Raw genomic sequence first — 16,397 nt, 5'->3', positions numbered from 1 at the left:
TAGAGCTATGGGGGAAAAAAACAGATTTCATTTAGAACAAAAGGTCAAGAATATCAAGGAAATCAATGAAAAAGAAATTTGAAGGAAAGTGGCCTAACAGTACCAGACCTCAAACTGTATTACAAAGTGATAATCATGAAAACAATCTGATACTGGCTAAGAAGTAAATTGGTGGATCAGTGAAAAAGATTAGGTACACGAAACAAATGAGTAAATAACCATAGTAATCTTATGTTTGTTACACACAGAGATCCAAGCTTTTGGGGACAAGAACTCACTATTTAACAAAAATTAGTGAGAAACTAGAAAGCAGTTTGGCAGAAGGTATAGACCAACATATCATATATCAACCACCATGTACTAAAAGATAGTCAAAATGATTCAGATGTAAAAGGAGATAGCATAAGCAAATTAGGAGAGCATGGAACATTTTACCTATCAGACATATGGATAAAAGGCCTTTGTGAGCAAACAAGAGATAGAAAGGATCACAGGAAGTAAAATAGATAATTCTTATTACATCAAATTAAAAAGTTTTTGCCCAAACAAAACCACTGCAGTCAAGATTAGAAAAGTAGCCAGAAACGGGAGGTAGAGGGAGGACATTTACAGTAAGATTCTCTAATAAAGGTCTCATTTCTCAAATATATAAGGAACTGAGGCAAGTTTATAAGAACAAGAGTCATTGCCCAATTCATAAATGGTCAAAGGATATGAACAAGCAGTTTTTAAGAGGAAGTAATCAAAGTGTCTATAGACATATGAAAAATGCTTTAAACCATTATTGATTACAGAAATTTAAATTAAAACAGCTTTGAGATACTTCTTCACACCTATCAGATTGACTAACATGAGAGAAAAGGAAAATGACAAATGTTGGAGGGGATGTGGAAAAACTGGGACACTAATGCACTGTTACTTGAATTGTAAACTGATCCAGCCTTTTTGGAGAACAATTTGGAACTATGCCCTGAGGACTATAAAACTGTGCATCTTTGACACATCAATACTATTTTTAGTATCCTGAAGAGGAAAGGGAAGGGAAGGGAAGGGAAGGGAAGGGAAGGGAAGGGAAGGGAAGGGAAGGGAAGGGAAGGGAAGGAAGAACCTATATATGCAAAAATACTTATGGAAGCTCCTCTTGTAGTGGTTAAGAATTAGAAATGTAGGATTGGGGAATGGCTGAACAAGTTATGGTATATGATTGTAATGGAATACTATTATGCTAAATGATGAATATGTTGGTCTTGGAAGAACCTGGAAAGACTTACATGAAGTCAAACAAAGAGAAGTGAACAGAATCAGGAGAACCTTGCATGCAATAATAGCAATAGCATAGGAATCACCCACTGTAAAAGACAGCTCTTTGGATCAAGAGATTTGTGATCAGGACCCGGTTTCAAATACTAGGTCTTTTTACTGGTCATGTTACCATGGGAAAATTATTTAACTTCCTTGAACTTCTGCTTCTCCATCTGTATGATAAAGGTATAATCTTAAATAATCTCAGAGATTCACTTCTGTGATTCTATGAAACTGAATTTTTGTATATTTTTGACAATATGTTATGGGAAAACCTTTGTTATGGAGATTACAATGAAACCTCTCAGACAGCACAGATTTTTAAAATTCAGGCAAATCTATACCCCTTAATAAAGTTCATATCTTATTTTCCTCCAAGTGGGCATCTCTGGCAGCCTTAAAGATGCTGAAAATGTATGTGACAAACTTTAATAGGAGTCAGGTGCAGTTAGCCATTTCCCCAAGAACATCAGGAATTATCTACCTGAGCTATAAAACTCAAATATATAGTGTTGATGTAGCATATGCTAACCAACTTTATACTACTGATCTCATCTTCTCAAAAAAAAAAATCCTATTGGTGTCATAAGAGCTCATTAGAGATAAATGTCCTAGCTTTGAATCTCAGCTCTGCCATTTACTACATGTGTGTTACTGGGCAAGTCATTTAACCTCTTTATATGTCACTTTCTTTATTTGTAGAGTTGGGTTGGACTAGATGACATTTCAAATTCCTTTCATCTCCAAATCTATGATCCTTATAATCTTAGGACTTATCCAATGCCCTGTAATTTAAAGAGAAATAAAATGGGAAATGGTTCAGTTTATAGAGAATAGAGCTAACCTAACAACAATGAATCAACAAATCTTCTGTGATTATTACACCTGAAAAAGTCACCTCCCATTTCCATATTCATTTGTGCAACTCCCAGTTCAATATCAATTTACCAAGAAGACTTATACTTAGTTCTGTGCTTCTTAGCTATTTCAACATGGCTTAGATGAAGGCTCTCATCAAATTTGCAGCAACACAAATTTAGGGAGGATAGCTAATATACTGGGATGACAGAGTTAGAGTCCAAAAATATCTTGACAGTTTAAAGCATTAGGTTGAATCTAATAAGAAAATTCTGTGCCATGAACTGCGATAGATATTTATATTCTATTGGGAGAAGCAATTTTTACATGAAGTATATGCCAGGTGATTTGGATGGGGGGAGAGGTAAGGGCACTAGCTTCTGGAGGAATCAGGAAAAAATTCATGTGAAAAATGGTACTTAAATTGATTGTTGAAGGAAATTAGAGATTCTACCAGATAGAAGAAACTCCAAAGTGCAACCATTTTACAGAAAAGGAAACTAAGGCCCAGAGAGAGTATATGACTTACATAAAACATATGAGTAATTTGAACCAATATCCTCTAACTTTTTCAGTTGTATCCACTGTACTTCCTGGAATTCCATGCACAAGTGAAGTAACTTAATCTTAAAGACCTTTAAGACAAAAAAAAAGATCTCTGAATTTCCAGAATTCCAATTTTATTATGTCACTGCACATGAAATGAAAATAATTGCAAAATTATCCAAAAATAGTCTACATTAGAACTAGAATAAGTATTCATTGTCAGGAATTCTAAGATGCAATGAGTTATTTGCTATTTTTGATTTTATAGAGGAATTTTAGGATTATAAAGGCCCATTTCTTTAATGTTTTGTTATCCAGAGTTTTCACCAATTCACATAGGTTTTTGTCCACCAGTTGGAACAAATAAAGGAGGCTTTATATAATTATTTAGACGCAACCTTCAGCCTTTCTACAGACTTTACTTCAAAGCTACTTTCTAATTAGTGAGCCTATTTTGAATACTAGCACATAGCATTCTTTACTACTTTTGTCCTTATTAAAATGGCTGCATATATCCAAGCCATGTTGAAGAAAATCTGTCAACAGTAATAAAAAAGGGGTCAGAGGGAAGGGGTGGTGGTGGTAATTACGTTGAAAATGTCTGTCCTTTATGAAAATAATTATATGTTTTTGATGAACTGGTGTTAAAATAAATGTCCTACAGGCACTGAAGAATTTTTCCACTTCTTTTGAAACTTTTGTCACAGGTTTTAAAACAATCACTTGGCTGATCAACCCATCAACTCTTAAAAAGCAATAGCATTCTATTGGAAATGCAAGAGTTAATATTTTAAGCAGAAAAGGTGTTTTGCTATTGTTAGGGGAAGGAAAAGAAAATTACATTAAAAAAAAGTCCTTTAGTCTGGGCAGCAAGCCCTATAGGAATGTTAATAGTAAAAAAAAAAAAAAAAGAAGAAAGAAAAAAAACGGATAATGTTTACAGGCATAATTTTATTAAAAAAAAATTAAATTGTATGTTTTAACTGACAACTAAGAAAACCAAACAGAACTCAGAGTAAGTTGGCAACTCTTCATTGTTAATAGATAATAGTTTGTAATTTTTAATCATTTTTTCCAATTTGTAGCTGAGTCAATATTTGCTTTTGGTTCTATGTAATACTCTCACATATCAATGCATAAATAGTTCTAATTTGGAAATTATGAAGCAAAATTCAACACCCTTGAAATCCAGAAATGTGGTGGGGGTCTCTCATTGGATTACCTTCTATCTTGGTTCCAATCTGCTGAAACAATATTAAAAGTCGCGAATGAATCAATTCTTCTACTTAATTCTCCTTCAATATTTTCTTCTTTTTTATTAAACTTTGTTGACTTCTGTTAGTTACTAACCCTTACAAGTACCCAAACAAAGGACCTACTGTAGACTTTGATTCAGCTGCCAATTTGATTACTTTGGCTTGGAGAGAGGCAGGCTACTTGGGTTGTTGAATCAGGGTCATTCATTTACATTCTCTTTTTTCAACATCTGTAGCCCCTGGCAACCAAATCCAGAGTGGGTTTGGCAAAGCCGTAGACCATAAATGATGCAGTTAGTGCAATGTGATCAGTGTACTCTTTTCATAGTTGGGATGAATTATGATCCTGGCTTACTTCATGGCAGTATGCTTGCAGTTTCACTAAAAACAGTTCTCCATCCTCCTCCCCTAGGAGGCAGCCAATGGGTCTATTCTTGTCTTAGTTGTTACTTGGGTGCTAGGTACAACAAAAAGGTGTTTCTTGTATTTTGTTTTGAAATAGATAGCTATAACCATACACTTTTTAAAAATTTTATTTGTGCATTTCAGTGTACACATTTTGTTAGTTTTTTTTTAATTTCTACAGAAAACATCTTGCCTAAGGGAAGTCTTCTCATGTCAAAGAAAAAAAACAAACTCCCCATCTTCTCAACCTGACAATAGTGGAAAGCATTTTGTGTATAAGAATTGGGTTTTACCAAGCTCAGGTTGCTAGTGCTCTGCTGCTTTCCACTGTCCCACTTTTGCTTAAAGGTAACAAGCTCAACATATTGCTAAAAGCCCAAGGAAAACCACCTCTGATGTCTCATTTAGGACTAAGAAGAGGAAGAGAAAACAATAGAAACAGACTTTCAGAGGTCTGGATAAGAACCACAGTCTATAAGCTTTAGAGTCTTTTTTTTTCCCCTACCTCTATGGCCTGGTATTAAAATCTCAGAAGTGACGTCAATAAGATCTGTCAATACTACATTAGAAATTATACATAAAATATGTTTCTGGCAGCAACTACCTAGCATCTCATGGATGAAAAAAAAAAAAAGGAACCCAGGGCAAGGGTTTTTAAGCTGATCTATCAAATAAAATAAAGTAATTCTGGTTTCGGTGAATCATTATAATCACTATCACTTACTAAATAATTATATGCTTTTAATAGTTGAATAGTACAACAGTTATTTTTTTCTATCATGTTCTACTGTTTCTTCTACCTTAATACTCCATAATGATTTATATTCTCTCCAACAACCTGTTATAGCCAGAACTCTGATCAGGTCCAAGATTTAATCGCACTGTAACTCTTAAAATCTATTTCACATCCACGTGCACATCCCATTTCTTTTTTAAAAGCATGGAATTGCTCCCAGATTTACAAAACCTTTGAGATGAAAATTACTCCTGAGGTAATCCTGCATATACCAGAGCAGAAATCACTTTTACCAAATATAAATATATATAGTCATTAGCTCTCCACTTGGAGACTGCTCGTGCATTTCTATAAAAAGTCACTATATTCAAAGGCAGTCTGTTCCACTTTGGGATATCACTCACTATTAAGAAATGGTTCTTTTTATCAAGACTAAAATGTCTTGTCTCAGAAATGTCTACCCTTTTTCTTCCTCTTCAAAGACTTGATCAACTAATTTATCTTCTTTGTGACAATCCTTCAAAGACTTAAAGACAGAGGCAGAGCCAAAATGGCAGATAAAAAGCAGGAAGTTCCCAGATCTCTCCCCAGTTTCCCTCAAAACAACTTTAAATCTAGCCTCAAAACAAATTCTGAAGTGACAGAATCCACAAAAGGATGGGGTGAAAGAATTTTCCAGCCTAGGATAACTTAGAAGGATTGTAGGAATGGTCTGTATCACTTGGGTAAAAGAGGAGTGCAGCCAAGCACAAGTGGTGATTGGGCAAGGCAGAGGCAGGCCTCTTGCCCCAGCACAAATCAGCAACCAATGTTCTGGGGTCCTGGCTCATCAGACCAGCAGCACAGTGGGCCAGCAGTGAGGCTTCCAGTCCCATTGTAGCAGAGGAACTGTAACTCTGGAACCCCCAGAGCAACTGGTATGACCCCACCAGGCTACCCCACCACAGTGAGTGAACTGCCAGCCCCAGAGGCCCCTGAGCAGCAAGTCAGTGACCAAATCCCTGGCCCCAGTGCAAGAAGCTTGGAACAGTAACCTCTGTACCCCAGGAGCAGAGCTCAAGTATAAAGTCATGAAATAGGCTGGAAAATGAGCAAAAAAACAAAAACAAAAAGCCAAAAACCTCTGACCACAGAAAGTTACTATGGTGACAGGGAAGATCAAAACACAAGCTCAGAAGAGGACAGGAATATCAAAACACCTATATACAAAGCTGCTGCTTCTTCTTCCTCCTCCTCTTCCTCCTTCACATCCTCCTCCTTTTCCTCTTCCCCCTCCTCCTTACTTCATCACATGTGGTACCTCTGTCCATGTGGGGATTTATACCCTTACATGTGGGTGCTCTATCCAAAAGAATATATTTTTTTTGGTTGCTTATACTTTGTAAGATATCTTAGCATTTGGGGGAGAGTAATTTAAAAAAAAATTTTCTGTTTATTTTATCTTTTAAAAAAATCTGGGATAACCAACTCTTTGTCTTGTGTAGTTTTCACTTATGATTTCTTGAAATATAGCTCTGGAAAAACAGGTACAGTGGAAGAGGTGTGAGTAACTTTAGAATGGTACATTGGAGAATTTGGGTTGAGAGGAATGGGAATAAGGGATAGAATATAGTTTGAATAATGATAGCTGGCAGTTCAGGACAACTGGGATAGTGAAAGTATTACCAGGGAGAGTTTGTAATTCTAATTATTATAGGGAACTACCAATGAGTATAGTAAGGGAATTTTAGCTGTATATTAATACTTATGTAGTAAGTTAGATATTTTGCCTCCTCTTCTTGGCCTCATTTAATGCAGTTAATATGTTACAAATGTATGAAAAGTGGTTTTATTATGAAATCAGACACAGTAACTTGGCAGAGTGTGAACATTTGCAGCAATGAAAACACACAATTATAGTTTTTGAGTTACACATATATATTAATCTCTAACATTTATACAGCTATCTAAAGTCTGTAATGCGTTTTGCATATAGATTATTGTGTCTCTCCATAAACTTGTGAGCTATTATCTCCATTTTAAAGATGAGAGAATTGAGCTTTATAGCATTTAAGTGACTAATGGTCACATGGCTAGAAGGGATTAGATTTGAACTGAAGTTTTCTGGACTCCAAGCCCTCTGTTCACAGGCTGAGCTGTAGTGGGCAATATGGTGTCCTAAATAGTTATAAACGTAAGCATTTGTTCATCAATATAAAATCTGCAGGAAATCAGGGTAGACCTCATGAAATATAGCAAAAGATCTGATGAGAACCTGAATTTAGTATATATTTATTATTCTTTTCTTGATTTGATTTTCCTGGGAATATTGGAGGGTAAGCTAAGTACATTGGTTGCACATAATTACTTACAGTTCTTGTAACATGATGATTTAGGAATTTTTTTTAAAAAATGATTGAGAGAAAATAGCATTGATGAATGTGAATTCTACATGTACCCAGACCTATTTGAAAACTGTCTACAAGTTTCTTTTAGACCCTGCAATTTCAAATTAAGTTCAAGTGTCTGAAAGCATCTAAGTTTACCACAGCCTATTTTATTAATGAAATTGTTGCTTGTGTTCAGTTACCAAATGGAACAGGCTTTAAAGTTCAGTCTTTCAGTATAAATTTAAATTGTTGCTTTAAATCCAATTGAATTTTTAAGAAATTAAAGAATATTTAGCAAATTAAGAGTATCAGAGCTGGTGACAGGAACACAATATCTGCTCTTCACAGAGTCTGAAGGACCTTTTAGATGCTGTTTTATAAGTTAGGAAATGAAGAGAAAATGCTTTATTTCAGGGTTAGAAATCCTGGAAGGAAATATAGGCAAGTTCATTTTTCCAAATTTAAAGAGAAAATACAATTTCTAATTAAAGTTAATTTGTATTTGCTTACAGAATCTTTATACAATAATCATACCTTGTGTATTTCACTTTGATGCAATTTGGATTTTTGTAATTACATGCCCAATCTAGGATATATGTCATTAATGATAGAAGTAAACTAAATTGAGCTTTGTATGTAGTGGTTGCATCCACCTAGGGAAAGCTATCAATTTCATTGGTGGGTCTTTGCCATCTCTTCAGGTAGTTAGTTCTAATAAATCATTGTAACTAGGTGAAGAAGGAAAGATGGTAGATCTAAACAATGAACATAAAATGCTACTTAGTGTAAAGGTATCCTCAAGCAAACTTCTGAAATTTAAATGTCAAAAGTGCTAATTATGATATATGATAAGAAAAATATGTTTAGGAAGTATTTTAATTATATTATTTGGTTAGACTTAGAGTTTTAACATAATGCCTCTAGAGATATCTTGTTCCAAGCACATTGCCTTGCACATAGTATGTACTTAATATATGTTTGATGATGATGATAAATAATAGATAGATTTCAATAGATGAATTCTTTGAAAGAAAGAAGAAAATGACTCAAAAATAAAATTAATTTAAAATATATACTCTATTCTTTTAACTTAGGTGAAATGGAAATTCCTGATACAAGTGACCCTTTGGGACAATTGGATGGACCTGACAACCCTATTCCCACACCAAAAGGTAAAATCTAAAATATAATATTGGAATCAAATTATTAAATGCATATCATGAACCATAACTTTAGAGGAACTTATCCCTACCTTTTCCAGAAAACAAAGTAAAATTCAGGATCACTCCACTCCTTTCATTTTTGTGCTAAATCAATATAAAATAGAGATAACAAAAAAAACCAAATAAATTACATTTATTCATTTTGAAGACACTACCATTCTTTCCATCACCCAGGTTCACAACCCTGGCATCTTTCTTAACACTCTTTTCATCCAACATATTCAGTTAGTTTCCAGGTCTTGTAATTTTTACCTCCACAGCATCTCTTTCACTAATTTGTTTCTCTCTACTCACATGGCCACCCCATAGTTTGGTATGTCATCTAACTCTTGCAATTGTCTCCTAATTGGTCTCAGTGTCCCAAGACTCTTCTCTTTTCAATCTATCCTTTACACAACTTCCAAAGTGATTTTCCCAAAGTTCAGATCTAACCAGGTTGCTCAACTCCTCAGTAAACTCCAATGTTTCCCTGTTATCTATAGGATCTGGAGGATCCTGGATAAGCTTCTGTCTACAGGATAAGTTCCTCTGTTTTATTTTTCAGCCCTTCCCACTCTGGCCTCAGTCTACCTTTCTAGCCTTATTTTCCATTATTATCTGTCCTGTTCTTTATCATCCAACTAAACTGGCCTTACTTCTATTCTTCTTATATAGCATTCTATCTCCTTTTTCCTTGCCTTTGCATTAGCTGGCTATACCCCATACCTGGAATGTACTCTTTTCCCAAACCTCCTTTTAGAATGTCTTCTTTCCTTTAAAACTTGGCTTAAGGCCCTCCTTCTACATGAAGCCTTTCCTGATAACTCATTTACCCCCCATAAATTTACCGTGTATTTATTTTATATATACATATTTATGTGCCTTCCCCAATAGAATTCAAGCTTCTTATGAGCATGGGTTATTTCATTTTGGTCTTTCATTATGATGCATAATAGACACTTAATATATGCTTATTGATTGATTCATTGATTAGAGCTCAAAGTGAATTTAGAGATAATTTAATCCAGTCCTCTTGTTTAATCCAGTCCTCTATTCAATGTGTCACCTGGCTGCCCAATGTTAACCTTTAGCATTGTAAATAAGCCTCCTGTGGAATAAACTAGGGCATCTAAGTGACACGGTCAATACATTAAGAAATTAATTCAGTGTTGATTGATTTGATTTGAGGTTACAAGGAACCCTCAAAAGTGTTCTCCAGGATCAAATTCTGAGTGTTGATTTTGTGGTTCTCAGCTTTCCTTATTGTCCAACTCTCCCAGCCATACATTTATTGGAAAAACTATACCTTTGACTATAAGAACCTCTGTCAGCACAGTGATGTCTCTGTTTTTACTATGCTGTCCAGATTTTCCTCGGCTTTTCTTCTAAGAAACAAGTGTCTTTTAATTTCATGACTGCAGTCACCATCTGCAATGATTTTAGAGCCCAAAAATATAAAATCTGACACTTTCCATTTCTTCTCCTTCTATTTGCCAGGAAGTGATGGGACTAGTTGCCAAGATCTAAGCTTTTTTGCTGTTAAGCTTCAAGCTGACCTGTACACTCTCTTCTTTCACCCTCATCAAGTCACTCAATTCTTCTTTGTTTTCTGTTATCAGAGTAGTATTACCGGCATGTCTGAGATTGTTGGCATTACTCCAGGCAGCCTTAATTCTGGTTTTTGATTTGTCCAGGCTGGCATTTCCCATGATGTATTCTGCATTTAAGTTAAGTAAATTGGGTAACAACACACACCTTGTGGTACTTATTTTTCAATCTTAAACCAATCAGTTGTTCCATGTTCCAACCTAACTTTTGCTTCTTAATCTGCACACTGGTTCCTGAGGAAACAAGTTAGGTGATCTTCTACTCCCATTTTTTTGAGGGTTTGCCACATTTTGTTGTCATCTTCAGGGTCAAAGACTTTAGAGAGGTCAATGGCAGAGAAGTAGATGATTTTTTCTGGAACTCCCTTGCTTTCTAGTGAATGTTGTCCAGTGAAGGTTGACAATTGGCAACACCACTCTAGTTCCTCTGCATCTTTGAAAAACAGCCTACTCCTCTGGTAATTCTCAGTTCGCATATTGCTGAAGCCTACCTTGCAAAATCTTCTTGCTGGAATGCAAAATGAATGCAATTATTTGGTAATTTGAACATTCTTTGGCATTGTCCGTCCTTAGGATTGTGATGTAGATTGATCTTTTCCAATTGAGTGCTACTGCTGAGTTTTCCAAATTTGGTGGTATATGAAGTGCAGCACTTCAACAGCATCATATTTTAGGATTTTAAATAGGTCAGCTGTCACTTCCCCTTCCAGGAGCCAAGAAGGCAGAATAAGAAGTAAGTCGCTCTCACTCTCCCTTATTGACCTCTGAAAACCCGGAAAATATTGCCCCAAGAAAACCCTGGAACAGCTGAGCCAACAGAAGGATGGTGTGTAGCAGACTTGTAGTCCAGAAAGCTTAAGGGATTAACAGGAAAGACTCATCTTGCTGTGGGAGAGGGCAAGCAGTACAGGATGGGAGGCATCCCAGCAAGCCCCACCTCAGCATACCAAGGGGAAATCCTGAGCCCCAGGGTAGTGGAGTAAGCTAGACCAACACCAAGACCCCATGAATACCTCAATACAGGCAGAGGAATGAATAGACACCAGCTCAGAAAACCACCATGTTCGACGGCCTTCTCCAGCAGCCAAATGTTCTGGTTCCTCAGACAATTCTGGGAAGCACAACTCCAGGAGGCAAAGCTCCAGGCTGACAGACATCCTCCAGCAGTGAAACATCTCTGTGCAGGGCACAGGAGAGCAGGAGCCAAAGAAAGGAGCTCAAGGCCTGGGTGAGCAGGTGTCTCCTAGAGGCCAGAATCCCCATGCCCACCCCAAGAACTCCAGTGTTGCTCAACCCAGCCAAGCACCAGGTAAACTGCAAGAACCCTACAGCCTCCAACTGCCAGCATCTGAGGCACCAGGACACAAAGACAGTAACCAGGTCTGGGGCTTGCAGCACAAGAAGCCTGGGTCAGTGTTCCCTGAGCTCCAGTAGCAGAGCTCAACTATTTTTAAAAGTCGGGAAATAGACAAACACCATGAGCAAAAAAGCAGAAATGGACAATGACCATAGATTCTTATTATGGGGACAGGAAAGATCAAGGCACAAATTCAGAAGAGGACAACATTATTAACATACCAACATCTGAAAACCTCAAAGGGTTTGGTGAACTAGTTTCCAGCCCAAAAATCCTTCTTGTAAGAGCTCAAGAAAGATTTTAAGAGTCAAATAAGAGAGACAGAAGAAAAGTTGGGAAAATAAATGAGAGGTATGCAAGAGAGAGCCAATAGCTTAGAAAAGGATGGACAAAAATTTATTGTAGAAAACAAGTCCTTAAAAAATACACTTAGCCAGATGGAAAAAAGGTACACTGAGGAAAACAAATCCTTAAAAATACAATTGGCAAAATGGGGGGGGGGAAGTACACTGGAGAAATCAATTCCTTAAAAAGTAGAATTGGCCAAATGGAAAAGGAGGTATAAAAACTCACTTAAGAGAAGAATTCCTTAAAAAGTAAAATGGGACAAATGGAAAAGTAGGTGCAAAATCTAATAGAAGGAAACAGTTCATTAAAAATTAGAATTGGACAAGTAGAGGCTAATGACTCTATGAGATATCAAGAATCAGTCAAGCAGAAACAAAAGAATGAAAAAATAGGAGAAAATGTAAAATACCTCATTGGTAAAACAACTGACCTGGAAAATAGATCCAGGAGAGACACTTAAAAATTATTGGTTTACCTGACAACCATGGTGAAAAAAAGAGCCTGGACAGCATCTTTCAGAAATTCATCAAGGAAAACTCCCTTAATGTACTAGAACCAAAGAATAAAATAGTCATCAAAAGAATTCCCCGATCACCCCAAGAAAGAGATCCCAAATTGAAAACAACAAGGAATGTGTTCCAAATTCCAAAATTACCAGGTCAAAGAGAAAATACTACAAGCAGCCAGAAAGAAACAATTTAAATATCGTGGAAATACAGTCAGGATTATGCAGGACCTTGGAGTTTCTACATTAAAAGATTGGAGGGCATAGAATATGATGTTCCATAAGGCAATGGATTACAACCAAGGATCACCCCAGTGGAATTGAGCATAATCTTTCAGGGGAGGAGATGGACGTTCAATGAAATAGGGGACTTCCAAACCTTCCTGAAGAAAAGATGAGAGTGCAACAGAAAATTTGAACTTCAAATACAAGACTTAAGAGAGGCATGAAAATGTAAACAGGAAAGAAAAAAACCAACATGTTTTTAATAAGAACAAATTGTTTACATCCCTACAAGGGAAGATGACACTTGTAACTCTTGAGAACTGTATTGTTATTATGACATTTAAAAGAGGTATACATAGACAGAGGGTGTGGATATAAGTTGACTTTGATGTGATGATAAAAAATCTAACTAAGTGGTGAAAAAGGATTGTTCTGGGAGAAGAGGAAAGGAGGAGGCAGACAAGGGCAAATTCCATCACATGAAAAGGCACAAAAACCTATTACAGTAAAGGGTAAAAAGGGAGGGAGATGAGCATTGTTTGAACCTTACTCTCATCAGATTTGGTTCAAAAGGAGAATAACATAATCAGTTAGGTATAGAAATCTAACTTGCCCATTAAGACAGAGGAAAGAAAAGGGAGGGGTGAGTAGCAGGGAGGGAAGACATAGTAAGGGTAAAGGGGAAGAATAGATAGAAGGGAGGGCAGACTGAGGGAGGTGGTGGTCAAAAGCAAAACTCTAGTGAGGAGGGAAAGGGAGAAAGGACAGAGAAAAGCATAAATGGGGGAGGAAATAGGATGGAGAGAAAGACACAGACAGTAATCATAACTGAATGTGAATGGAATTAACTCTCCCATAAAATGAAGCAGAGTGGATTAAAAATCATAATCCTGCAATATGTTGTTTACAAGAAACACATTTGAAGCAGAGGGATACACACAGAGTAAAGATAAAAGGCTGGAGCAGAATATATTATGCTTCAGCTGAAGTAAAAAAAAAGCAGGGGTAGCAATCTTGATCTCAAAGCAAAAGCAAAATAGATCTAATTAAAAGAGATAAAGAAGGAAACTACATTCTGCTAAAAGATACCATAGACAATGAAGTAATATCGTTATTAAACATATATGCATGAAGTGGGATAGCATCCAAATTCTTAGGGAAGTTAAGGGAGGTACAGAAAGAAATAGATAACAAAACCATACTAGTGGGGGACCTCAACCTCTTCTTCTCAGAACTAGCTAAATCTAATCACAAAATAAACAAGAAAAAAGCTAAGGAGGTGAATAGAATTTTAGAAAAGTTAGATATGGCTGACCCCTGGAGAAAATTAAATGGGGATAGAAAGAAATATACCTTTTTCTCAGTGGTACATGACACCTCCAAAAAATTGACCATGTGCTAGGGCATAAAAACCTCACAATTCAGTGCAGAAAGGCAGAAATATTAAATGTACCCTTTTCAGATCATGATGCAATAAAAATTACATGTAATAAAGGGCCATGGAAAGATAGACTAAAAATTAACAACAATTCATAAAAAGCAATCAATAACTTCATCCAAGAGAATGACAATAATGAGACAACATTAAATTTTATCACCTCCACAAGCCTTACTGTTACCAAGTTTCTTAAGGCCCACTTGACTTCATTCTCCTGGATGTCTGGCTCTAGATTAGTAACCACACCATGGTGGTTATTGGTAATGTCAGGTTTTTTTCTTTTATAGTTCTTCTGTATATTCTCACCACATCTTCTTAATTTCTTCTACTTCTCTTAAGTCCCTGCCATTTTTGTCTTTTATCATGTCCATTTTTACATGAAATGTTCCCTTGAAAGCTCTAATTTTCTTGAAGAGATCTGTCTTTCCCAATTTATTGGTTTTTTCCTATTTCTTTGCATTAATCATTTAAGAAGACCTTCTTATATCTCCTGTTATTTTCTGGAATTTTAAATTTGGTTGGGTATATCTTTCCCTTTCTTCTTTTCCCTTTGCTTTCCTTCTTTCTTCAGCTATTTGCAAAGCCTCATCAAACAGCTATTTTCCTTTCTTTCTCTTCTTTTTCTTGGGAATATTTTTTGTTGCTGCTTCCTGCACAACATTGTGAATCTCTGTTCACAGTTCTTCAAACACTCCACTAGATATAATTTCTTAAATCCATTCATCACTTCCACTTCGTATTCATAAAGGATTTTATTTAGGTGATACCTATATGATTTGATGGTTTCCCCTACTTTCTTCAATTTGAATCTGAATTTTGCAATGAGAAGCTCATAATCTGAGCCACAGTCAGCTGCAGGTCTTTTTTTTTTTTTTAATTGACTGTGGACCTTAGGCTGCAAAGTATATGAACAACCTGATTTATTGTTGACTCTCTGGTGGTGTCCATGTTTAGAGTCACCTTTTGAGTTGTTGAAAAAGAGTGTTTGTCGGGGAAGCTAGATGATGCAATGGATAGAGTGCTGGCCTTGCAGTCAGGAGGACCTGAGTTCAAATCCAGTCTCAGACCAAACACTTGACATAGCTAGTAGCTGTGTGACCCTGGGTAAGTCACTTAATTCCAATTGCCTAAAGAGAAAAAAAAAAGAAAAAGAAAAAGAGTGTTTGTTATGACCAGCAAGTTGTCTTTACAAAACTCTATTATTTTCTACCCTGCTTCATTTTGTACTCTAACACCAAACTTACCTATTGTTCCAATCATCTTTTGATTTCCTTCTTTAGCATTCCAATCCCCTATCATGAATGTGACATATTTTTATGGTGTTGTATCTAGAAGTGTCAGTCTTCATAGAACTGATATATTTTGGCCTCATTGGCATTGGGGGTTGTAGCATAGATTAGTATTTACTATGATTTTTAATGGTTTGACTTGGATTCAAACATATGTTATTCTGTCATTTCTAAGATTATACCCAAATACTCCTTTTATTAACTATAAGGGCTACTCCATGTCTTCTAAAGTATTCTTGCCCACAGTAATATCTGTAATGATTTTCTGAATTAAATTCACTGATTTCTATCCACTGACATCCAAGATGTCAATGTTTAAACTTTCCATTCCCTGTTTGACCAAATCCAGCTTACCTTCATTCACATATCTTACATTCCAGGTTCCTATGCATAATTGATCTTTACAACATTAGACTTTCCTGTTATTACCAGATACATCACAGCTGAACTTCCTTTCAGTTTCATTAGTACTGGAGCTACTTGTAAGTGTCTTCCTTTCTTCTTCAGTTGTATTTTGGATACCTTCTGACCTGAGGGTCTCATCTGCTATTGTCATATCTTTTATCATTTTAATACTATCCATGGGGTTTTCTTGGCAATGATACTGGAGTGGTTTGACATTTTCTTCTCTAATAAATCACCTTTTGTTGGAACTCTCCACTATGACCTGTTAATTTTTGGTAAACCTGTATGATATAGCTCATAGTTTCATTGAGCTACACAAGTGCTTCTTCCATAACAAGGCAGTAATATAAGGGAGGAGGGGGAGTCAAGAAACTTAGAGTCTAATTCCAGCTCTACTGCTGTGTACCTTGTTGAAACCCTAAATATTTTCACCCAACTCCTCCCAATAATACCCAAGAAAACTAAATAAGTAGCATTATTAGGAACTTTGGTCAGGGATTCAAATAAGTTCTATTCAGACTTTTATGTTCTGAAGCTGAACCAGTAAAA

The 16,397-nt window shown here is 36.2% G+C and overlaps 1 protein-coding gene across 1 annotated transcript in view; it reads left to right on the top strand.

Moving 5' to 3' along the window:
* Positions 1-16,397, top strand: part of ROR2 (receptor tyrosine kinase like orphan receptor 2) — a 319,530-nt gene that overhangs the window by 231,544 nt on the left and 71,589 nt on the right. Inside the window, 1 exon segment of the mRNA XM_020976691.2 lies at positions 8,567-8,644. Coding sequence (XP_020832350.2) covers positions 8,567-8,644 — 78 coding nt within the window.

Source organism: Phascolarctos cinereus, unplaced genomic scaffold (genome assembly GCF_003287225.1).
Source record: "Phascolarctos cinereus isolate Bilbo 61053 unplaced genomic scaffold, phaCin_HiC Scaffold_4;HRSCAF=312, whole genome shotgun sequence".
Classification (NCBI taxonomy): domain Eukaryota; kingdom Metazoa; phylum Chordata; class Mammalia; order Diprotodontia; family Phascolarctidae; genus Phascolarctos; species Phascolarctos cinereus.
This window is presented reverse-complemented; position numbering and strand designations above follow the sequence as displayed.